This window comes from Octopus bimaculoides, chromosome 26, assembly GCF_046866305.1.
Source record: "Octopus bimaculoides isolate indiv1 chromosome 26, ASM4686630v1, whole genome shotgun sequence".
NCBI lineage: Eukaryota > Metazoa > Mollusca > Cephalopoda > Octopoda > Octopodidae > Octopus > Octopus bimaculoides.
Genome location: NC_142953.1, coordinates 7,171,907 through 7,198,570, shown reverse-complemented (window position 1 = coordinate 7,198,570; position 26,664 = coordinate 7,171,907). Strand labels below are relative to the sequence as shown.

At 37.8% G+C, this 26,664-nt stretch overlaps 2 protein-coding genes across 3 annotated transcripts; one reads left to right on the top strand and one right to left on the bottom strand.

The window, feature by feature from the left end:
- Nucleotides 1-217: 217 nt before the first annotated feature.
- Nucleotides 218-9,835, bottom strand: LOC106868374 (uncharacterized). Of its 2 annotated transcripts, none has more exons than XM_014913595.3 (6): nt 9,455-9,835; nt 4,920-5,019; nt 3,994-4,034; nt 3,672-3,719; nt 1,738-3,000; nt 218-468 (listed from the first exon to the last, which is right to left on the bottom strand). In XM_014913595.3, exons 1-6 carry the CDS (start codon nt 9,456-9,458, stop codon nt 269-271), a joined length of 1,656 nt encoding a protein of 551 aa, XP_014769081.1. In that variant the 5' UTR covers nt 9,459-9,835; the 3' UTR covers nt 218-268. The 2 variants fall into 2 exon arrangements, with proteins under 2 accessions (XP_014769081.1, XP_089198517.1); XM_089342391.1 differs by lacking the exon at nt 9,455-9,835 and adding an exon at nt 7,407-7,573.
- On the top strand, nt 7,569-26,362 carry LOC106868375 (protein DDI1 homolog 2). The gene is given in 10 exon segments (XM_014913597.3): nt 7,569-7,707; nt 12,985-13,304; nt 20,386-20,514; nt 20,517-20,612; nt 20,971-21,097; nt 22,066-22,193; nt 22,746-22,874; nt 23,222-23,325; nt 24,599-24,785; nt 25,530-26,362. Coding segments are annotated over 9 exon segments (1,464 nt in total). The 5' UTR covers nt 7,569-7,707; nt 12,985-13,000; the 3' UTR covers nt 25,790-26,362.
- The last annotated feature ends 302 nt before the right edge of the window (nt 26,363-26,664 follow it).

The window sequence follows — 26,664 nt, the reverse complement described above, 5'->3', positions numbered from 1 at the left end:
GGACTATATACCTGTTGTAATTTGGTTATCTATATATAGTCCGATGATATTTTGGAATTACAATAAAAGAATACTGAACGGTACTAAATCCATCTGCAAGGGGTTAAATGATTATGATAATATTGCAAAGAATGCAGCATAGACTAATCCTATGACCCAGTCTTCAGAAATGAAGCAATATCAATAATATAAAAATTTAAAAAAACACAAAGACAACTGAATTCCATAATTTTATTTACACAGGATAAAAAAATATAATTCCAACTAATTATCTATCAGGAAACATGTCTTCAGTGCTGGTGTTGTTATCTCCTATAACTTCCAAACACACAGAAGCATATTCACTAAATATGGGTTCCTGCATGGCTGCTTCAATGGCATGGCTTATGTTATCTGATGAGTTTAATCTAATGAGCATGTCCCGTAGATGCCGGTTGCTGAGAAGCTCATGTAGTTTCTTAGATGTGTCTGAAAAATAAAAGATATTGATTTTAGCAACATTACAATAGAAACATGGTTGTGTGGTTAAAAAAAGTTCACTTTGCAACAATGAGAAATGTGCCACCAGGAATCGAACTCAGAACCTTATGATCACGAGTTGGATACCCTAGCCACTAAGCCATGCACCTTCACTGTGAAAGAGGAAGACCAAGGGAAACAGTGGAAGAAGTTAAGGAAAGCTGATCCCAAGAGGCTGAACATCACAAAGAAATTTTGAGATTAAATCATTTTTCCTACCAATGGTAGAAGGCCTGAAATTTGGGGGGGAAAGGGTGGGGGGTTAGTCGATTACATAGACCCCAGTGCTTGACTGATGCTTTATTTTAATGACCCCAAAAGGATAAAAGCTAAACTTGACCAGAGTGGGATTTGAACTCAGAATGTAATGAGTTGGGAAAAATGTTATCAAGCATTCTGTCCAATGCTCTAATGATTCTGTGCCAGTTCATCACCTTATTGAGATTAATTAATGATTTCAAATTTTGGCACAAGGCCAGCAATTCTGGGGGGAAGGGATAAATGAATTACATCAACCACAGTACTCAACTGGTACTTATTTTATCGACCCCTTAAAGAATGAAAGGCAAAGTCGACCTTGGCAGAATTTGAACTCAGAACATAAAGTCAAACAAAGTGCCCCTAAGCATTTTGCCCAGCATGCTAGTGAGTGTGCCAGCATGCCACCCTCAATTTGAGATTAACACATTAACAGCCACACACACACCACTGGTGGTTTATTGTAAATTTCACGCAACCGCCATATGCACCACCAGTGGTACATTTTTATAATCTGAGTAAATATTTTATTCTGTATCTTTGACTTGGTTTCAAGAATGTTTAAATAACATGAGTGCTAAATATGGAAGTTTAATCATAAAATATTGCAAAAAAATTATATTTCCCAGTAATTAAACAGTATGCAATGTGACCGCATGAAATATGTGGCATTACCAGTAAGTTCCAGTAATAGGCTGTGGCAGTTAATGTGTTAACCCCTTTGCATTTAAACTGGCCATGTCCGGCCAAAATATTCCCTGTTTCATGTTCAAATTGGCCAGATCTGACCTCACGTACCTACCCAAAAAAAATCTCATTTAAAACAATATACAATCACATCATTGAAATCTCAAAGCTACAAGGTAATACTTGACTAATTCAAAGCATGTGAATAAACAAGCATTGCATTTGACAGAATAATTTGAATGCTAAAGGGTTAAAATAATAAAAACAACAAACCTAATTTCTTGAGCTGTGATGGTAACACTTGATCTTCTGTCATTCCTACATCTGTTGGATTATATCTACTGCTCTGTTCATCTGGATCATCTCTTCTGGAGTTAACGTTCGATCGGTCATCATCAGCTAAACTAACATCTAATTGATCATCTCTATCTATAACAGTCTTTCTTTGTTGAACTTCATTAGAATTTATTTCTCCTTCATCAGATAAACTAACAACCTTTTGCTGTTCGTCTGCATTCAATTTAACATCCGCTGACACCCCCTTCTCTTCAGTAAGACTGTCGTTATTTCTTTCCTCATTTTCCAGTAAACTAACATTCGTTTTGGTTCTATTTTTACATTCATTAACATCCACTTTCCCATCTTCCAAGCTTTTAACATTCATTAACCCACAGTCAGTTGTACTGACATTCATTTGTCCATCATCAACCACATTACAATTTATTTTCTCATTTTCACATTCTTTAACATTCATTTCTATGTCATCAGCTTTATTAACATTCATTTCTCCATTACCCTTCAAATTAACATTCTCCTGGATATCCTCTACCAGTAAACAATCATTCCTTTCAATGTCTTCAGCAATATTACCATTTGTCTTCTTACTAATATCCATTTCTCCAGCTTCAGATACACTATCATTCACTATACCATTTTCAGATTCTTTGGCATTCATCAGAATGCCTTCAGATTCATTAACAGTTATCTGAACGTGTTCAGATTCTTTGGCATTCATCAGAATGCCTTCAGATTCATTAACAGTTATCTGAACGTGTTCAGATTCATTAACAGTTATCTGAATGTGTTCAGATTCTTTGGCATTCATCAGAATGCCTTCAGATTCATTAACAGTTATCTGAACGTGTTCAGATTCTTTGGCATTCATTAGAATGCCTTCAGATTCATTAACAGTTATCTGAACGTGTTCAGATTCTTTGGCATTCATCAGAATGTCTTCAGATTCATTAACAGTTATCTGAACGTGTTCAGATTCTTTAGCAGTCATCTGGCTGTCCTCAAATTCTTTAGCAGTCATTGGGGAGTCTTCAATCTCTTTAGCAGTCGTCTGGAAGTCTTCAGGCTCTTTAGCAGTCGTCTGGAAGTCTTCAGACTCTTTAGCAGTCGTCTGGAAGTCTTCAGGCTCTTTAGCAGTCGTCTGGAAGTCTTCAGGCTCTTTAGCAGTCGTCTGGATCTCTTCACTTTTTTTAGTTGTATTGTGGTTATCTTCAGATTCTTTAATCCCATTTTGTCCATTTTCTACATAAAAGAGAAAATAAAATTTAAAACTTTTGAGCCCACAAGATTAGGGATGCTCAGCTGGAGAGGGCTGCAAGGGACGAGCCTGTGTGCAAGGGTAATCACGCTTTTGCTTAGCTTGACGTGTCATTGCGACCACAGGAAAACAGCCAGGAGTCTCGGTCCCATGCTGTCCCCTATGTGAGCCCCAACGTTTGTAGATCCTTCTTTTAGCAGGAATCTGACAAGGATGGTATTTAAAGTATTGCAGGAACACAGTGTGATAGGGCTAGCTTGCTTAGAAACTGGTGAGGGTTGTAAACAGGAAGGACATCAGGCTGTAGAAAATCTACCTCAACAAATTCCGTCTGACCCATGCAAGCATGGAAAAGTGAACGTAAAAATGATGATGATGATGAAAACTTTGTCAACATCAGGAGCAGCGTTCACAGATGACGGAGTCTCTATTTACAACTGGTTTCAAACCAGGCAACCCTAGAGAATAAGGGAGATAACTAATGGGAAATACAAAATGTTAGTAGCGTTGGACAGTGCGAGGAGGTGAGAGTGATGACAAAATGGTTAGCATTAGGAAGGGCATCCAGCTGTAGAGACCAGCCTTTCAGCTGATCACGTAATAACACCAAGTTCAAGATACACAAAGTTTAAAACAAAGACACAAACAACTCTACCTTGTGAAGTCACAGCAGAATTCTCCTTAGATTTTGAAGCACAGGATTCTGTAAAAGATTAAAAAAAAAGTGAAAGATTTAGCGAGTCGGCTGCCCTAACCACTGGGCCATTGCGCCTCCACAATGCTTCATTTACAATTTACGTAATGTTTCAGCTGTTGGCAGTGAGAAGCTTTACATACGCCTGGTATGTGTTTACAGAATTAAGTGTTTTACAGATACAATACAATGAGAGAAAAGGAAAAAACAAATGTTGTGAGTTTATTGAAGTGTTATGTTTTAGTATGAATTAAACTCCAACAAGAAGAGAAACATAACTAACCTGGCAGAGAGAAGTGAATCTTATAACAGTTCAGGGAACAACTGAAATGGGAAAAAAATTGAAGATTTTGAAAATTAACAGTGATGATGAATACATGCTAGGCAAGACATAAGAGGAACAGTAAGGCATTGAGATATATGCACATGCATGTGTGTATGTATGTATGTACGTACGTGTTAGTGCCGTGGAGGCGCAATGGCCCAGTGGTTAGGGCAGCGGACTCGCGGTTTCGATTCCCAGACCGGGCATTGTGAGTGTTTATTGAGCGAAAACACCTAAAGCCCCACAAGGCTCCAGCAGGGGATGGTGGCGAACCCTGCTGTACTCTTCCACCATAACTTTCTCTCACTCTTACTCCCTGTTTCTGTTGTGACTGTAATTCAAAGGGCCAACCTTGTCACACTCTGTGTCACGCTGAATATCCCCCGAGAACTACGTTAAGGGTACACGTGTCTGTAGAGTGCTCAGCCACTTGCACGTTAATTTCACGAGCAGGCTGTTCCATTGATCGGATCAACAGGAACCCTCGACGTCGTAAGCGACGGAGTGCCACATAAAAAGCACTGAATCCATGCTGCAGAGTGGTTGGTGTTAGGAAGGACATCCAGCTGTAAAAATAGCAAGATGGAGGGAATGTCGATTCTACATGGGCATAAACAAGAAAAGTAGGAGAATGGAGGCCGTAAAGACGAGCGAGAAGAAAAAACCCAAGAGTTACTGACATGGAACAAAAAGCTACAGTTATATCCCTTGCATTAAATACTTCAGGTAACGGTAACCAGTGTTTATCCATGTAGCCTAACATTAGGTTCGATAACTCTGTGTAAAGACGATGCTGTTGATGATGATGATGATGATGATGATGATGATGATGATGATGACGATGAGAAACAACTACAGGAAACAAGAAAGTAATGGCAACTTACTATCTGATCAAACACTTGGGACATTTATAAATGCTGATCTCCTTCAAACAGGATTCGCATTTATTTGGCTTCTTTGTAACTTTCCTCACTTTTGCAGCATCTAAAAACAAGAAAAATAAAAAAAAAATGAAATAATAAAGTCAGTATTACAAATATTTTCTCTCTCATCCACTCATCATACATGCACTGTAATTGTATACATATGTACGGACAACGTCCAAGGAATCCTTGACCGGTGCCTTCCGGCGATTACAGCCCCTGTCATTACATACGTATACAATTATATGCTTTAACTACAGCATTAGAGCTTTTTAGCTCTTATTTCTAGCAATGGAAGTGTTCTAACACCCTAATCACATTTAGTGACAATTATGTGTGTGTGTGTGTGTGTGTGTGTGTGTGTTTCTTTGTGTTTAGCCCCAACCGCTTAACAACAGGAGTGTGTTTGTTTACATCGCTTTAACGTAGAGGTTCGGTAAAAGAGACCGTTAGAATACAGTACTAGACTTAAAACTAAGTACTAGGGGCGATTCGTTCGGCTACATTGCTCGAGACGGTATCCCAGCATAGCTGCAGTCCAATGACTCAAACAAGTGAACGATAGCACACACGCAAACACTCGCGCGCACACACAGACGGATGACAAACTACAAAACGTTGAACAATCGACAATTACTGTATGAGGGGAGGCAACTCCGTCGAATCTCGAGCTTTCGTATCCTAAAGGAAATTAGTTATTTTGCAACGTTTGATGAATGCAATAAACACAATTTGAATATTTATTCAATTTGCATGTGATCCTATTAAGAATTATCTATAGATAGATAGACAAATAGAGGGTGCGGTGAATATATTGTCGTCTTTACTTTTCATTATTAATAATAATATATACACTAGACTATTTTTACCGTCCAGCGAACAGTACATGGAATTACTCATCACAAGAATTTTGGAATGACTAACAAATTGTTGTGGTTAGCCAGTTGTAGAAAACCATGTCAAAACAGACAGGAGTTTGGCGCAGCCTTCCAGCTTGCCAGACCTGGTCAAACCGTCCAACCCATGCCAGCATGGACAGCAGACGTTAAATGATGATGATGATATATCCTTTTCTACTCTAGGCACAAGGCCCGAAAATTTTGGGGAGGGGACCAGTCGATTAGATCGACACCAGTACACAACTGGTACTTAATTTATCGACCCTGAAAAGATGCCCAAGGTGCCACATAGTGGGACTGAACCTGGAACCATGTGGTTGGGAAGCAAGCTTCTTACCACACAGCCATTCCTGCACCTATATATATATATATATATATAATTTTATTTTACTTGTTTCAGTCATATGACTGCAGCCATGCTGGAGCACTGCCTTAAAGGGTTTCAGTAACACAAATCAACCACCAGACTTATTCTTTGTAAGCCTAGTACTTATAGTATTGGGCCCTTTTGCCGAACTGCTAATTTATGGGAACGTAAATACACCAATATTGGTTGTCTTGGGGCTGATATTTGTTCAACTAAAAGCGGTGCTCCAGCATGGCCACCGCCAAATAAAAGAATGAAAGAAGAATATATATGCCCCTTGACATGTTCAGTTAATCAGTCCTCAGAGTTTTCCTTTCTTTGTACATTCTACAAGGCAACAAAGAGGAATCTATTGCCAATAAATTTTGAATCCATTCTCTCAATTGTTTTCATGCCATTGTTCATACGTGGCACAGCTTGGCGAAAATTACTGCTGTAATTAGGTGGTGTTGCCATGCGTGGACTTAGCAGCAGTCAGTTTCTGCTTATAAATGAGATTATCTCTCATCTATAGTTAGAAAGTGTTCTTTGTGACCTATATAATGTTAGGCCTGAACTTTATCACCTTCTGTTAACTATTTCAAACGGTTATATCACCACCGTCACCACCACCACCATCATCATCATTATCTATGGCAGACGCAAACTGCAAAGAACCTGTTGTGTGTGTATGTGTGTGTTTATGTATCATCATCATCATTTAATGTCTGTTTTCCGGAGCTGATCAGCTGAAGGGCTGGTATCTACAGCTGGATGCCCTTCCTAATGCTAACCATTCTACAGAGTGCACTGGGTGCTTTTTGAGTGGCACCAGCCTCACAAGCCAGCAAGATGCTCAGCTGGAGGGGGTTTCAAGGGACGAGCCTGTATGCAAGAGCAACCACACTTTTGCTTAGTTTGATGTGTTTTTTATAAGCACATAAATAATATATTCACAGGTGTGGATGCGTGGTAAGAAACTTGCTTCTCAACCACATGGTCCAGTCCCACTTATGACACCTTGGGGAAGATGGACATTAAACGATGATGATGGCAATGATGGTGTATAGGTTGGTCAGGACATCTAGGTCCCAAGTCGTCCTAGGCAAGGAAGAACATGTCTTAGACGGAGGTAAAGAATACACACACCACCCGTTTTCGGCATAACAAAAACCCTAACCAGCGGGTGTACGTATTCTTTACCTTCGCCCATATCTCATTCAAATGTACGTGAGTGTGTGGTATACAGTCTGCGGTGAAAGGTCCCGAAACAGCTATACAACTGCTTCACCACTTGATAAAACATCAACTCCTACATTTGGAGATGGAGAACAACAGCACTCTCAGCGCACAAGTGTTTGTATGCGGCTATAGAGACGTCTCGTGTATAAACACGTCATCAGTTTTGAAACACGTGTATTTGTATAAACACAGAAGACGTATGAGAATGCAGAGAAGTCCTGTGTTTAAACACACATGTCATCGCTATATTCATCAAATACACGTAAGTATATACATGTTCATATACACGTATGTTGGGTTATAAACCGTAAACAAAACACAAATACCATATTATTTGTGACAGCTATTCCGAAAGTCCGCCTATATAAACACACACACATACCCAGGGGAAGCGTCGAATTAGCGGTCCTTCGAGCGTCGGTAGAATATTTTGCAGTATTTATTCCATCTGTTTGCCTTTCTAGTTAGTCCTCTAGTCGATTCTCTACCTATTCCTTCTTCTCTCTCTCTCTGGGCAGACCTGATGATGGGCTGGTCATCACTTGATCTAAAAATGCCCAAGATATACACCGTGTATCAGGACAGCATCTCCTATGACTCCGTCAGAAGTTAAGGGCCCGATGCCAAGACACAAAGCACACACATACATCCATATGGATTGCGTGTGTGCGTAAACGTGCGCGTGAGTAGTTATAGAAACGCCTAGTGTGTAAACATGTCGTCAATATTCAAACACAGGTGTGTCTACATCGAAGACAGGAAGAAAAACCCGATATGTCGTGCATACACATGCATCACACACACACAAGTCCAGTTCATTTAACTTTTTTTACCATTTCATTTTTTTAATCGCCAATCAAAAACAACAGAAAATGGCGAGCGGAAATCAACGCCGAGAGCGAAAAACAAAAACGTTGCTGAATGGCTGGAATGGTTCCAGTTATATCTTGTTCGGTGAAGTGACGACTACAAGAATAACAGCAGTAAAAAGCGATCTGCCAGTGTGGGTCAAATCGTTGTGGTCTCCAATCAACAGCTGATGCAGGAAACTTCCGTAATGTAATTGGAATATTAATAAGTTTCAACACTCATCCATCTCCTATACCCACTAATTCTGAAGTCATGGGGACAGAGTTCTTAGGTATCTTCTCTATGGGGGCCCTGTTAGAAGCATCCGTAATTACACTTTCCGACACGATTCCCAAACGTGACCAAAGGAAACTATAGGTATCCAATCATCCTGGTTTGGGTCTAGTCCTGGGTCACCTGCCGGTTACTTCGGTTCGGTTTGAAGAATTCGTCTTACGAATCTTTCCTGTTTTCAGAAAATTTTTGTGAATTTTTGTTCTATATGTGGGAATTCATACGATTATAAAAAAAAAATTAGTTTCTAATTTTTTAAATCTTCCAAACAATAAATCCAGAAATTTTCTACTCCTTTTCCATTTTTTTTTTAAAGATCAGAGTTTAAAATACGGACTGTCCGAACTTTTTGTTTAAATCGGAGCAAACGAGCACCCTTGGGTACATCATCATTCCATCAAATATGTTTATGAGGTGAAAAATATCGAAAAACATCAATGTGTCAGAATGACAAAGAAAAAGGACAGTATCAGGTGGTCATGAGATTTGCTAAAAATAACAGCTAAATCCCCCGTAAAATCACACACATTTTTTTTTTTTTTGTATAATCGTATGAATTCCCATGTGTAGAACACAACTTCGCAAACATTTTCTGAAAATCACAAAAACTAAAAATAGTTATGAATGGTTATATGGGGTGCTTGAACCAGAATTATACCCGGCTTTCTTCACACATGGTTTTTGTTTTTAAGATGTGTTTACAAAAAGATGCATCAAATGACAGGTTATAACATAGAATACAAGCAAAAGACATAAAGGAAAGGCTAAAAGACATGTTATATAACGAAAGTTATGTTAAAGTACGTTATAATATAAATAATTTAAAGCATTAAGGTCAGGCTGGAAATAGTTTAGGAGTTTCTTACACATGTTGACGGCTGACAGGAACTGAAGCTCTCAATCGGAAGTTAATAACATTAATGTCCTGCAGAAAATGAGTAATGACATCGTAGTTTGGCTAAAATAATCAGTTACGGTTGGCCATGCTGGGACACTAGCAGGAAGGGTTTTAGTCGAATAAATTTACCCCAATACTTTTTTTTTTTTTTTGAAAGCCTGCTACTTACTCTATCGGTTTCTTGGGCGGAACAGCTACGTTATGCTGAGAGACGTAAACAAACCAACACCTATTTTCAAGCAGTGTTGGGGGATAAACACGATGGCACACGCACATATTAATACATACAGATATAGACACATGCAAATACATACATTGGATCTATCTATCTCTCTCTCTCTATATATATATATATATATAATTTTGTTTAAAAGAGTTCCAACACTGTCTGTTTTTTATGTTTTATTTATATTCCTGCAGAACCAATGTGAGGTATAGAATATGGAATATACAATATATAATATAAAATAAAAATGGATGGCACCATGAAATAAAGTATTGAATGTAGATGAAATATTGAGTGTTCAATATAAAGGATCAAATATATAAATATATATATATATATATATATATATATATATATATATATATATATATATATACATATATATATATATATAAAGAGAATTGGAAAATAGAGACAAACTCACAAGATGTGATTGAAATCATTTATATAACCGACATATGTTTCGGTGGATACATTAAAATTAATACAGGAGGAAAAATAAGGTGGAATAACAGTGTTCATTAGTAAACATGGTTTATTAATGAACACTGTTATTTATAATATCCACTCTGATGAGATTGATACATTAGTCTCCTGGCAAACAATATTTTTAGACCCAGTCCGCCATTGTATATATATATATATATATATATATAAAGCAAATAATAAGGATGTCCAGGTATCAGTGCATTACGGTTGTTTCAAGCAGCTTCATTTAATCGATCAATGCAAACATTACATCAATTTAGCACAGCTACTAAGCATTTCGCCCAGTGTGTGCCAATGAACCTGCTAGCTAGCCACCATTGATATATATTGAAATCAATATAATAATAATTGTTTTTTATATCTGTATGAACATGGACATTATGTATATATTGTTAAAGGTGGTGAACTGGCAAAACTGATGGCATACCGAACAAAATGCTTAGTGACTTTTCATCCATTATTATGTTCTGAGTTCAAATTCTGTCATGGCCATTACTGTCTCAAGTTTTAGGACTCATAGGGACAAGTTACCTAGTGTCCATAATGAATAAGTGGCCAAAATCACATTTTCCTTGAACAGGACACCATTCCATTGCAGAATTACCTATTTACAGCTGAGTGGACTGGGCCAATAGGAAATTAAGTGTTTTGCTCAAGAACATAATGCACCGCCCAGTCCAGGAATCGAAACCATGGTCCAAAAGGATGGAAGGAAAAGTCAACCTTGGTGGAGTTTGAACTCAGAGCTCAAAGGTTCAGGAAAAAAGAAAATACTACAAAGCATTCTGCTCTAACAACCCTGCTACTCCCTCTGATAAGGCTAGTGAATTAGAATCTTCTTCTTCTTCAGAACCACCACCACCACCACCACCACCACCACCATTGTTCTCTTTACCTTCCCATTCACAACATAATCAGCACTATAACTGTAACCTGTCCATCTAACTGTCATCTCCTCCTCCTCCCTTCATTGTTTGTGATAAAAGTCTTTTTTCCTGCTGACATGTGTTAGACACATATTAAAAATATAAACTGGAACATGTCATGTTTTATACATTGAACTCAGAACCCCAAGTTGACCTCTCAGATAGATGAGCCATACATCATCATCATCATCCAAACACACACACATATATACTCATATATATATATATATACTCTTTTACTTGTTTCAGTCATTTGACTGCAGCCATGCTGGAGCACCGCCTTTAGTTGAGCAAATCGACCCCAGGACTTATTCTTTGTAAGCCTAGTACTTATTCTAACGGCCTCTTTTGCCGAGCCGCTAAGTTACGGGGACGTAAACACACCAACATCAGTTCTCAAGCGATGTTGGGGGGGGGGGACAAACACAGACACACAAACACACACACACACACACATATATATATACATATACATGACGGGCTTCTTTAAGTTTCCGTCTACCAAATCCACTCACAAGGCTTTGGTCGGCCTGAGGCTTTAGTAGAAGACACTTGCCCAAGGTGCCACACAGTGGGACTGAACCCGGAACCATTCTTTTATTCTTTTACTTATTTCAGTTATTTTCTGTGGCCATGCTGGAGCATCGCAGACAAATTGACCCCTAGGACTTATTTTTTAAACCTTGTACTTATTCTATTGGTTTCTTTTGCCCAACCGCAAAGTTACGGGGACGTAAACAAACCAACACCGGTTGTCAAACGGTGGTGGGTGTGGCAAACTGACACAAAGACACACACACACCTACATATACGTGACGGGCTTCTTCCAGTTTCCGTCTACCAAATCCACTCACAAGTCTTGGTCGACCAGATGCTATAGTAGAAGACACTTTGGCTCGTATGCCACGCAGTGGGACTGAACCCAGAACCGTGTGGTTAGGAAGCAACGCTTCTCACTACAAAACCATGCTTGTGGCAAAATCCGGTTCAATTTTACGCCTACTCACTCTCGCTCGCAAGAATTAAATCTCCAAGAAGAAAACACTTGGCCAAAGTACGATGCAAGGGGATTGATCCCGGAACTACGTGGTTGCGAAACGAACGTCTTAACCACGCAGCCAAATCATGTGGGTGAAACTCTTTGTGCTGTCCCTGACGCCCAGATATGTTAGTCATAGTGAGAAAATGATTCGATTCTATAAAATAGAAGCAGAATGTTTAATATGGTAGCTATCTTTAGATGATATAAAACTAAAAGAAGATTAATTCAATTTTTTTTTTTTTTGGTTTCTTTCTCGTGTTTCAATGAATTATGTGTTCAGTAGTGCGCATGTCCTTACTAACCGGAAGTAGCGTGTCCACTGCTAAGTCACATTCTTGTTTTAGGTTCGAGTCGAAGATCCAACCTTGTTTTGCTTGGTTTCTCTTCTACATCTGGCCTCTATTAATCTCTCGTCAGCTTTCTCGCTATCCTAATAACCGGACAGAAACAGGTAGAACTTGTTATACCTGAGTGTATCGCAAGATTCTCCTCCTGAAAGTTGGCAAACTGAATCGACGAAAGAGAATTTGAGAAGGAAAACACGCAATGTTGGCCAAACATCAGAACCAGGAGGAAAGTTAAAGTAAGGACACACCGAACACCTCGAGCAACACGTTTACTTTTTTATATATATCAAGAATAATCTTCACTATTTCTATTAGAGAAGACAGAAATTATAACGGGTTAGAGTAATGCGCCATACACACATGTATATACGTAACCATACGTTTATGTATATATAGATATAGTTGTTGTTTACTAATATATTATATATTTATGTATATATGTATTGTTTATTTTGTATGTTGGTGAAGCGAATGAACTGTAAAAATGCAGGTGACGGTCACAACTTTATCGGACAAAGTATTCACTATTGAAGTTAGCGAAGACTTGGAACTAGAAAACTTTAAAGCGCTCTGTGAATTCGAAACCGGTATTCCGGCCAAGGAAACTGCAATTCTCCTGAATGGTAGGCCTTTACGCGATGATAAAGCCAGCTTAAAAAGCTATGGAATCGGACATAATGATATCTTACTTCTGCAGCATATGCGAGGGGTGACAGGTCTCACCCTCCCGACCAATACTCCGTTTTCGGCGAACACATCTCAAAGATCACCTGCACACGGGGGACCAGGTAAATGAACTATTTTTGTTTTTCATTGTTTATTGTTGTTTTTATTATGTGATGATAATTTTATTGGTATGGAGGGCCCAGTTGGTTGATAGAATGTTGTAATATCTAGTGTCCTCTTTATATGTTCTTAGTTCAAATCTCAATTAGAGTCGATTTTACCTTTCAAAATGCAAAACGTCGATATCCGTCGTGTCTGTCCCCTGCAACAATTGGTCTTGTGTCTCTACTCGACAGAAATCAATAATTCTCTTGATCAGCTTTGCTAAATACAGCTGTGTGTTTAACCAAAGAAATTATTTTAGTTACTGTTGTCTCTACGAAACTTCCAACGTTAGATCGATACCAACCTAAAAACATCTAGGTTGGTATAGTAACTAATACTTTTATCTCGTGTATGTGTGTATTATATATATATATATATATATATATATAGGGTGTGTAATAGTGATCTATATATACTCGGTGATATTCCATTATACACCCCAATCTTTCACGACGAAAGTGCTTAGCTGAGTTTATGAAAGTTTCTGATGAAATTAAATTACTTTAAACCATTTCGAAAACAAAAAAAAAGTCTTTACTCTGTTTTGTTTATTCCTTGCTATTATTATTTGTCAATTCTCTCTAGAAAGTTCCATTGGACTTCTTCCTTTATACCGTTTGATCTTCTATGTGTGTGACTCAGCCTTCAATTATTACTCACTTCTCCACCGTTCCTGGTACACACACTTTACACTTCACGTGATGTGTAGTAAAACAAGGTACCCCTCCTCTTTAGAGAAGCGTGTTGATGAATCTCATTATCATTATACATTATTTTACTTGTACTTTCACGAAAACATTTCTTTTAGCAGTGACCTATCTAAGAACATGTTCTGGTTTACAACAGCTGATAGATAGCAGGAGACGATCTTGGGTTTAAAAATAGGTTTCATTCAAACTGCTTCATTCACTCATTTTGCTACAGGGAACTTTTTTTAAAATCTTTTTTAAACAGCAACAACTTGAAAACAAAGTATTTTAATTATACCTCAAACTAATTAATTGTGGTTTATTCCAAACTCCTCTTGGTTATATTTACTTGCAGGTGATCTTTCGAAGTTTAATTCTTTCATAATTAAACTGCGATTTGAGAAACAGCTCTTAATTACATTTTAGTGAGAAAATAACTTTGTTATAATTAATGTTAGGCTAAACTGAATCCGTGAGAGATTTGTAACTCAAACAATTTCACTCTTGTCATTAAATTGGTGACTGTTAGTAGATCCAGCTGTTGTTATTTAACCCCAGGTCAACTCTGACTGACCAGGCCCATGACAAAAAGTGTTCCAGTCATGACCACCTCGTAAGGGTTTTTATTAATTTTTTTCCAGATCTATAATGAATTGTCCAATGTGTTATCTTTAATGACACTAGGATGTAAGTTGATGGAGATTTGGCTGCTATTTTTAGCAGATCAAGTGATCACTTTAAACCAAGTATTAACAACCTTTTTCGAGAAGCGGGCCGCCTGAAATACGGCTCATTAGGCGGGCCGCACTACTAAAAAAAAAAAAAAAAATTTCAAGGTAATGTTTCATTGGCGTGATAACCAGAAAGTCCCGCAGACTGCTGTTTGCCCATGACCCCACTTCGACGTTCGTCACCCAGTTCGTTGATGTGTGTCCGTTTGTTTCCTCTTTAAACTTGCTTTTGATGTTACCCAAACACCCTACGGTTAAGATACAGTTAAGAACCTTTTGTCATCTCTCAGAAATGTGTCTTGTTTTTATTCCGTTATATCAATAAGCAGTGGTTGTGATGACCGCAAGATGTTGATTGCTGGGACCGAAGAATGAATGTAGGTAGGATATTAACGCATCCCGATCACAGTTAGAGCAGCAGTTTTAAAGCGCCACTAAATTCTGTTATCTTCCATACCACTGTATAGTTTTGAAGATATGTGGCACCACCCAAGGTCTGTGATAACGATATAACTATGGATTACGATTATACCGTATTTTCTCGTATATAAGTTGCACCCCTGATTTAGTGTTATTTATAGCTTGGTACAATTTTTTTCTTTTCAGTCTTAGCTTTACCCCCGTGTATTAATCGCATCCCAGTTCTTTTATTCCGTTAAAATCAAGTATAAAATAGTGGGACTTCTGTATAATTACGATAACTTACGAAAGCAATCGTACTTTTATTTATTCTTAAGAAGATTTATCATGTGTGGTAAATGGTACTGAAGAAAATTGCCCACAGACGAAAACCAGCTAGCTGGATGGAAAAGGGCCTGTTTATAAGATCCTTCCACTCTGAGCGTGTAAACTGGGTTATTTCCCGTGTTAAAAAATATAATTCTCTTTGTTTAAGTCTTGCTTGCTGGACTTGTTCATCATAATTGAATAATAAAGTTTTTGTCACCTATTCAGGTCATTTTGCATACTATCACTCACAACATTCAGGTCTTTGTTTTTCTGATCGAATCTTGCAAACTGACATGGAGTTTTATTGAAGTAGATTTAAAGGGAATTAGATGATAGTCGTGAAGTAGATCTGCTACAGGTTGTTGTCTTTTATCGTTGGCTTGTTTCAGTTATATTAGACTGAGGCCATGCTGGTGCAACGCCTCAGAATTTACAGTCGAATGAATCGACCCCAGTGCTTTAAAAAAAAAAAATTTTTAAGCCTGGTACTTATTCTATAGCTCTACTTTGCCCAACCGCTGGGTTACGGGGACGTAAACACACCAACAGCAGTTGTCAAGATATGGTGGGACACAGAAACACACACACGTAAACACACCAACACCAGTTGTCAAGCGATGGTGGGACACACAAACACACACACACGTAAACACACCAACATCGGTTGTCAAGCGATGGTGGACACACACACACACAAACACACGACAGGCTTCTTCCAGTTTCCGTCTACCAAATCCACTCACAAGGCTCTGGTCGGCCCGAGGCTATAGTAGAAGACACTTGCCCAGGGTGTCACGCTGTGGGACTGAACCTGGAACCATTTAGTTGGGAAACAAACTTTCTCTACACTACAAACAACAACGCCTGCGCCTACAACGTATAATTCAAGAACCCCCCACCCCCACCACCTCCCCCCACCCACCCCCACACATAATTACCTGATTCATACACGCTTGAAGAGTCAGATTTGTCATGTTTCACTCCTATTCTTGCCTCAAAACATTCCACTTGAGAAAAGTACTTGCGTCACAGTTTTTTCTAATGCTGTAATCTAAACAGCTATTATGAAACAACAGCGATTCTTGTTTTATATAAACCCATGTCACGATATCTGCTCTGTCAGGCCTAGTAGTTGATATATATATATATATATATATATATATATATATATAGTAATGCAATGACTATATTATACATTATCCTTTTTTCTTTTACTTGTTTCACTCACTGGACTGCCGACATGCTGGGGCACTACCATGAGAAGTTTTAGTCGAACGAATCGACCCCTGTATTTATATATATATATATATATATATATATATATATATATATATATATATATATAAAAGCCTGGTACTTACTCTGTTGGTCTGTATTGCCGAACTGCTAATGTGATAGGGATTTAAACAAACCAACACCAGTTGTCAAGCAGTGGTAAAGACACACACACACACACACACACATATATATATATATATATATATGAGTGAAAGAGAGAGAGAGTGTCAACAGATGAGATCCAGAGATTCTCAATATAGAAAACTACTGCTCAAATGATTTGAATTTACACTCTGAAACCTTTACTAAGGGCCTAGTCATTCAGTGGAACCGAACCCAAAACCTTATGGTTGGGAAGCAAACTTCTTACCACAGCCACACCAGAAACCTATCATCTCTCACCAGAAAAATAGTTTCAAACATGACATTCCTCAGCAAAAGGAAAATTACAATATAAAACTGCTTTCTTCAGTCAAGGGTTACGAAATTTTGAGTGGATGCGTCTAGGACATTTACCCCCCCCCCAGGGACAATTACCCCTGAGGACAACAGATGATGATTTTAAAATTCTTAATATATTGGAGAGGGGGTAATTAACCAAGAGATGCGGTTGTCCTACCAGGGTAATTGTCCTGATACGGAGTGGAAATATCTAATTTCCAAAATAAAAGGTTTAATTGTCTAAATTGCTATCTACAGCCACATTATTTGTTCTTGTAACTGCAAAACATCGTTAATTTAGTAAATTAATTTCACTAATCAGTAATTGCAGTGTTTTATCAATGAATCTGTAAAATGGCATCTGTTATTTGGTGTATAAATGTTAGTGACTGTTTTTAATATGATGAATATCTGTTGTCAGTTCGTGCATAGATATGTACAACTCGTTAAGATTAAAAGTGTTTCTTAAACAGAGAAATTAATACTGAGATATTCATAATCCCCATTTCTACAATAATACCAGTTAAGTAGATTTGTCTAGTATTGACAGCTAGGTAACTAGTTGGCAAGTGTGTTGTCGTTAATCCTGGTTTGTTATTAATGCAAGATATTTTAAACGTCTGTCTAATTATTGTTTTGATATTACTGTTAATATTATTAAAGTGGCAATCTGGCAGAATTGTTAGCACGCCAGGCAGAATGCTTAGTGGCATTCGGTTTTCATGTTCTGAGTTCAAATTCCACCGAGGTCAACTTTGCTGTTCATTTTTCTGGGGGGGTCGATAAAATAAGTACCAGTTGAACACTGGGGTTGATTACATTGACTTACCCTCTCCCACAAAATTGCTGGCCTTGTGCCAAAATTTGAAACCAGTATTAAATAAGCACTGAAAGTGGCTAGCTGGCAGAATCATTAGCATGCAGGGGAAAAATGCTTAGTGGAATGCCATCCATGTTCACATTCTGAGTTCAAATTCTGCTGAGATCAGATTTGCCTTTCATCCTTTTAGGGTTGATAAATTAAGTACCAGTTGAACACTGGGGTTGATTACATTGACTTACTTCTCCCCCAAAATTGCTGGCCTTGTGACAGAAATTTAAATCTGATATTATTACATTCTGACCTCCTTTATTTTCTAACAACCCTAATGGCATGTCCCTAAATACATTTAAATAGTGAGCGCTATAAAGCAACAACTTCACAACTTCTACTGTATTACACTGTTTCTCTGCTTTGAGTCAACAAGAGATTCTGTGCATGGCCTTCTATCTGTTAGAAATAACAGCTAAATCTCCCTTGACATGTACTCTGTCTTTGGAAAAGTGCCAGTTAAATACTTGGGTCAAGGAAATTGACTAGCCCCCCTCCCAGTAAAGATTTCAAGCCTTGTGCCTATAGCAGGAAGGATTGCTTTGATATCACAAGACTTAGTATTGATTTGTTTTATCACAATGGTGATCATTGTTTGCGAGATCACAACACTGGTCATTGTTTGTCATACCACAATACCAAGCATTATTTAAGATATCAGAATGACTCTGAAGAACAGATATGACTTATGGCCACTTCAGTCGGTAATTTTAACATGCCCATGCCAGCATGGAAAAAGGATGTTAAATGATAATTGATGATAATCTACCATATTTACTTGTGTAAGTCATACTGTTAATTTTGTGACTCACACATGAGTAAATCTATAATGATTCTTTCTACTATAGGCACAAGGCCTGAAATTTTGGGGGAGGGACTAAATTGATGACATCAACCCCAGTGCATAACTGGTACTTATTTCATCGACCCCCGAAAGGATGAAAGGCAAAGTCGACCTCGGTGGGATTTGAACTCAGCATGTAAAGACAGGTGAAATACCACTAAGCATTTTGCCCAGCATGCTAACGATTCTGCCAGCTTGCTACTGTCTTTAATAATAAATGCAAAATTCTGTCTGTCTGTCTGGGACCCCTGTGTCTCAGTCTACATTTGCTCTACACAGACATATTATACCTTTTTGGAATCGGGATGATCACGGGATCGAAAATATACCCTTTATTTGGTTCTTGAACATCCCAGCATTGAGTTCAGATCTAAATGAGGATTTGTTATATGCTAACAGTTGAAAATTCAAATTTTAAAAGAACTCCCAAAATTTGTGAACTTACAAGTTTTTTATTGAAACTGAATTTAAAGTAATACAATATTGGTAGGGTACCAATAAATGCTTTATTATTAAAGCTCTCTTTAGTTTGGGGCTGCAGACCCAATTAGCCCTCTGCAGGAGCTAGCTTAAAAATCTGCACAGAGCGTGACTTTTAACCTAGTACTGTATGTATGTAAGTACTATATTTACTAGTGTATAAGTCACACCCACTAATCTAGTATTAAATTTTGATACCAAATTTTATTCCCTCTCATTTTATCCTTGCCCTGTGTGTAAGTCACACTCCCAGTTTTTTCAAGTATAAAATAGTGCTACTTATACACAAATAAATACAGATTAGGACCCGGCCCATACAGGCCATAAGCACCTAAAAGATTTCGGTGTCCCCCATGAGCAAGACACTTTATTTCATGTTGCTCCAGTTCACTCAGCTGTAGAGATGAGTTGTGGCATTACTGGTGCCAAGCTGTGTTAGCCTTTGCCTTTCCTTTGGACAGCATCAATTGTATAGCGAGGGGAGGCTGGTATGCATGGGTGACTGCTGGTCTTCCATAAGCAACTTTGCCCCAGACTTCTCTCTCTCTCCTCTCTCTCCTTCTCCTCCTCTCTCTCCTCTCTCTCTCTCTCTCGTCTCTCTCTCTCTCTCTCTTCTCTCTCTCTCTCTCACTCTCTCTCTCTCTCTCTCTCTCTCTCTCTCTCTCTCTCTCTCTCTCTCTCTCTCTCTCTCTCTCTCTCTCTCTCTCTCTCTCTCTCTCTCTCTCTCTCTCTCTCCTCTCTCTCTCTCTCTCTCTCTCTCTCTCTCTCTCTCTTTGTTTATTTCAAAATGTAACTTCATGTGTATCGTTGGCAGTTTTTTTCCCTCTGTCTTCTTTTTCTCTTGGACCTTTCCTCTGTCTCCTGTTTCTGAAGAAGAGCTTTGCTCAAAACATAAAACTACCTTTCTTTCCTTATATAATCACCTGATTTATTATCTATTAGACCATTTTTTTTTTTTTTTTTTTCCCCTTTCAGGATCAGCTCCTGTGATTGATTTTGGCAGTATCCAGATCCCTGGGGTTGGCCCTTTGCCCCAAGCATCTATTGGGGGACAGTCAACCAGCCAAGGTCATGGAGGTGGCGCAAGTTTCATGGATGATCCAAAGTTGTGAGAGATATGTTCCTCAATAACCCACACGAACTGGCTCTGCTGAAGGAAAGAAACCCTCCTTTAGCTGAAGCTTTGGTTAGCGGAAGTTTAGGTATGGAGACTGTTTCTCTTTGAATTTCCTTAATGTTTTCCTGCTCCAACTCTTTAGCATTTAAACTGGTCATGCCAGGCCAAAATATCCTACCTGTTTTATGTTTAGATCTTCCAAATCTTGCCTCTCACACCTACCCTACAATTCTGAAAATAAGCAATTACATCATTAAAATCTCAGAGCTGCAACATTATGCATGATTAATTCAAAACAATAAGAATAGATAAGCATTACATTTGGGTATTTTAATAGAAATATGTTAATAAAAAAGTTAAACAGCTCTTCTTATTCTTAATGTTATAGTTTTTCCAAGTCTATTTTACCAAAACATTTCATTGTTTTTGTTTTTGATTTGCAGAAAAATTTTCTGAAGTGTTTCGCCAACAGCAGAGTGAAAGAATGGAAAAGGCCCAGGAACGCATGCGTCTTATGTCAGCTAACCCTTTTAGCCCTGAAGTTCAGAAAATGATAGCTGAAGAAATTCGGTAAGTAAATGATTTCTAGAGGGCTACAACTAGCTGGAGTACCAGGCCATACTTGTGTCACATAACTAGTACGTAAAAATGTTGGGCAGTATGCTATGCTTGAGAAGACCTGTCAAGCCAAGTGAAATCATAGTCGTGGTCAATGCCAGTGCTATCTGACTGGCGTGTAAAGGGCATTATTTGAGTGTTGGGCTTTACGAAAACAGTGGCAAGTGACTGAGACCTCTGGTGATACACCGTACTTGTGTGGACCTGTCAAGCTAAGTGAGATCATAGTCATGGCCGATGCCAGTGTCACATCAATGGCACCTGTGCCAGTGGCACGTAAAAAGCACTCGCTGCACACTTGGAGTGATTGGCATTAGGAAGGGCGTCTAGCCTTAGAAACCTTGTCAGATCAAATTGAAACCTGGTGCAGCTCCCCACCTTACCAGTTTTTAGTCAAACTGTCCAACCCATGCCAGAATGGAAAGCGGATATTAAATGATGATGATGGTGATGATGATTCTCTGTGTGTATTACATACAGGTATGTGGCTAAGTGGTTAGGGTGTGACATTCATGATTGTAAGATTGTGGTTTCGATTTCTAAACTGAGCAAAATTATATGAATGGCTAGTGGGGCCCACCAGAATGAAATAGTAATCAAAGGGGTCCTTAGATAAAAAAAATGGTTGAGAACCTGAAGAAATTTTTGCTGTAGATGTATTTATTGGTATATATTGCAAGAAATGGCTAATTTTCTTTCTCTAACATTTTACATAGTTCAACCTACACAAGTTAATGGGTGAAAAACAAAATAGGAATTTTGAAAGAGGTTTCTATAAAATTAGTTTTTAAGCATCAAATGGCTATGGGACATAATAGTAAACGAAGGGGTCCTTAGTTAAAAAGTGTTTGAGAACTATTGCTCTAGATGTTTGCTGCTAATTTCAATTTTTAAACTAATTTCATATTTTACTTTTGCAGATTGAAAAATGTAGAAACTAACATGGAGACAGCAATGGAGTTTGCCCCTGAAAGTTTCGGTCAAGTCCACATGTTATACATTGATTGCAATGTTAATGGTCATCCTGTGAAAGCTTTTGTTGATTCAGGTAACAGTCAAGTCTTGCTTCTTTAACCCCTTTTGTTACTATATTTCTGTTGGGAAGCACTTCTGGGCGAAATGCTTAGCGGTATTTCGTCTGCTGTAATGTTCTGAGTTCAAATCCCGCCCAGGTCGACTTTGCCTTTCATCCTTTCGGGGTCGATAAATTAAGTACCAGTTACACACTGGGGTCGATGTAATCGACTTAATCCCTTTGTCTGTCCTTGTTTGTCCCCTCTATGTTTAGCCCCTTGTGGGCAATAAAGAAACAAGAAACATAGAAGAGAAATTAATGAGACAACTGAGTTTTACATCCTTTCATTTAAAAATCTGTCTGCAACTGATAAAGAATGCAGGGCCATGGGACCTTCTGTCACTGGTTACCACCTGGAGGTTTTGATTGGGGCTTTGGCAATGGGGAGGTTATGGAGTAACAGGCATGCCTGCACCTAATGGTTAGGAACTTTGTGGAATTATTAATTTTAAAAATTTTTTTATCTGATTCTTTAACAAACATCGAAATGTTATTTAATGTTAAACTGTATCCATTCTCTGACAGGTGCTCAAATGACTATCATGAGTCAATCATGTGCAGAACGCTGCAACATCATGAGGCTCGTAGACAATCGATGGGCAGGGATTGCGAAAGGTGTTGGTACACAGAAAATTATTGGAAGAGTACACTTAGGTGAGTACAAGAGTATGTTTCAGATGACATGGCTATTAAATGTTGGATTCATCAATTACTTTTTTACATCTACTAGAAGCAATCATCATCATCATGCTTAGCGGTATTTCGTCTGTCTTTACATTTTGAGTTCAAATTCTGCCGAGGCTGATTTTGCCTTTCATCCATTCTGGGTCAATAAATTAAGTACCAGTTGCATACTGGGGTTGATCTAATCGACTGGCCCCCTTCCAAAAAATTTTGGGCCTTTTACCTAGAGTAGAAAGAATAATGATAATAATAATAATGATGATGATGATGAGAATGTTCAGTGTCTTGACTTTTGATCATTTCTCTTTGTGTTGCAGGTCAAATTCAAATTGGTCCAGATTTCCTTCAGTCTTCATTCTCAATATTGGAAGACCAGCCCGTGGATATGTTGTTAGGGCTGGACATGCTTCGACGGCATCAGGTGTGTATATATGTATATATACTACTATGTTGTGGTGGGAGTGTGTGTGTGTTTATATATATATATATATATATATATATATATATATATATATATATATATATATATATATATATAAAAACACTGTTTATATATATATATATATATATATATATATAAACACTGTTTAAAATAATGTTTAAAACCACAAATATTACATAAGGTTCTGCATTGGGCTTTTGCGTAAACTGGCATTGAAAGCAGAGTTGGTACTGAAACAAATGTAACTTGTTATTAAAGATGTGTTGAAGTTTTTCCTTGTCTTTGTAGAATTATATATAATGGATACAGTTTAACATTCAAAGGATTACAACCTGTGTGATCCATAGGGATCTTTGATATTAAAATTGTAACTTTCTCATAAATATATATATATATACATATATATATATATATATATATATATATATATTTATGAGAAGGTTACAATTTTAATATCAAAGATCCCTATGGATCACACAGGTTGTAATCCTTTGAAACATATGTAGGAATAAAGTATGCAATTATAACATGCATTTTCTCCATTCCTTAAATTCTTAAATATACTCAAATACCCAAAATTTCAAGGAGTTCCTGCCTTAAAAACAGGAACTAAACCACAGTTGTTTTGTGTTCTTTGCTACATTGGTTTCTATTAACCCATTTATTCTATCAGAAGAATTTTTATTCATTAAGATAGAAGAAATACACATAATCATATATATTTATATATATATATATATATATATATATATATATATTAATAGTAATGGTAAGACAACAAAAGAATGAAAGAGACCTCGATATTATGTAAATAGAGAAATTTATCTGTAATATAATATGTGACAGTTATTCGGTTGCCATAATAAGACTCTGAGTTTCGGATGCCAGGGCGGAAAACTGCTCCGGCATCTCGTCACTTATCGAGGCAATCAAAAAATGCTATGAAAATGACCGTTAAACAAAGGTTAATTACTACGTAAATTGACCGTTATTGAAACAAAAGAGTTATTAGAATGACTGTCAAATAAGTGGGGGGGGGGGCCGAAAGGGAGAAAGTAAACAAGTAAGGAAGTAAAAATGCTCATAGAAATCACGTAAGCCTGAGTGAGGCTATAGAAGACCCTTGCCCAAGGTGCTGTGCAATAGTACTGAACCCAAAACCATGTGGGTAGAAAACAAATTTCTTACTCACATAACCTGAAGTATTATTTTCTTTATATTTTTATTGTTTTTTTTTTTGTTCTCTTTCCAGTGTTCAATAGATTTAAAACGAAATGTGTTAGTGATTGGCACAACAGGTACAGAAACCCCATTCCTCAGTGAATCTGAGCTTCCTGAACATGCACGGTTAAACCTGTTACAGAGACCTTCATCAAGTATAGAAAGTGAGGATCAACAATTAGCTGAAGCTCTGGCACGATCTGCTGAAGAGGCCTCAGGTAAGGTTATCCCTCCCCATCGTAATAATGTGTTAATGGCAACATTGTGATGTTAATGCTGAACTTCCTGTAACTTGAAGGCTTGGCTGTCATTAAGAGTTTTGCTTCCCAATGGCAATGTATTGGGTCAATGGCAATGTATTGGGTTCAGTCCCACTGTATGGCATCTTTAGGGAGTGTCTTCTACTAAGAGCTCCAGGCCAACCAAAATCTTTGTGAGGGGATTTGGTAGACAGAAACTGAAAGAATCTTCTGTGTGTGTGTGGTGAGGGCATATCCAGTGCCATATAAAAAGCTCTAATGTCAGTGGCATGTTAAAAAGCACTCAGCATACACTGTAAAGTGGTTGGCATTAGAAAAGGCATCCAGCTATAGAAACTCTGCCAGATCAGATTGGACCCTGGTGCAGCCATCTGGTTCGCCAGTCCTCAGTCAAACAGTCCAACCCATGCTAGCATGGAAGGTGGATGTTAAACAATGATGATGATGATATATGCATGATTAGAGGCTATGTTAGCCTCATGAAGGGATGGTGTCATCCAAGGAAATACTGGTTCAATACCTAATATTTTTAGAGAAGTGATTTCCTTAAAATAATAAATATATATATAAAACCATATAGTTTATATTTGTATAAAAGAAGAAAAAGAAAATGGAGATTGGGTGGTTAATAATAAACAATTATTTTGACGAGGGTTCTCTTTCTTTCTTTTTCTTCTGAGATTCTGTTTATTTTAATTTCAGCAAAACACGTGATGGTTTCTAGTCGTAAGCTGACCTCCACATCCACTGCTATCTCAGGCTCCAAACCAACAGCCACAGTTTCATCTCCTCCTCACATTCCCCCAACCTCTCCACCACAAACATTCTCAGAGGAAGCCATGCTGCGACTCATGTCCTACGGATTCGAAAGACAACAGGTTCTAGATGAACTGCATCGATCGAACGGAGATGTCGACCAGGCCTTGGCAGCGTTGTTGGCTAAATCTTTACAAATGCCTTGAGCTGGGGGGATGCGGGTCGTAATTTTGATGGGTGACATTTTGTGAACAGTCATATCGTAACTTTAAACAGGTGGCCATTGTCTTTTTTTTTTTTTTCCAAATCACAGCCATAAACATATAAACACGTCTTCATTAATCTAATCTCATTGAATTTCAAATGTAAACAACTGAAGAGATTAAATATTCTACTGTAATTCAGTTGTAGACATTTTATTTTGCCTTCCAATTAAGAATTGTTATCAACAGAACTGATGAAACTAACTAACATTGAAACAACTGCCTGCATCTGGCTTGATGGTAACAGTTGTTTCATAGTTTGATGACAAACGCTGTCATTTCGTCGGCTTTCTTTCTCTATTATGTCACATTAACTTACAATTGTATATTTTCCTGTTTTTGTATCATTTTAAACTCCTCATCTGTTGCTGTTTCCACTCAACCTACCAATATCTGTTCTTTAATTTTGCTCTCATATCTTTTATTAAGAGTTGTTACTGTCCAAAACTTGGCTTTCACGTGTTGTTTGTCCTGACATAAAATTTACAATTTATGTATATCTACATTTACATCAAAGTATTTTGTTGAAGAAAGCTTTTTTGTATTTAGATTATTTCTAATATTATTCATGTTTCTACATCAGTCTTGCTTTACATACTGCATTGAGTGGCTTTATTGATTCACAAACACTCTCCTCTTCATTGACAATCTATGGTATATCAGTACAGTGTTTGAGCAGAAGTAGTAATAATATTCATTATCATGTTACCTGTAAGGATTCATTTATTTATTGCATTCTTAGTCTTCCTTTGCACCTAGGGCATAACAACACCTGTATCCTTTCATTCCTGATCACTCATTGTCTGTACTAAAAACCA

Excerpts from the sequence above, each read along its gene's own strand:
- LOC106868374 (XM_089342391.1), bottom strand. Across the intron at positions 4,035-4,919 it reads CCCAAGTGTTTGATCAGATA|TTGTTCCCTGAACTGTTATA; the intron begins GTAAGTTGCCAT and ends TTCCCATTTCAG. Across the intron at positions 469-1,737 it reads ATCACAGCTCAAGAAATTAG|ACACATCTAAGAAACTACAT; the intron begins GTTTGTTGTTTT and ends TTTATTTTTCAG.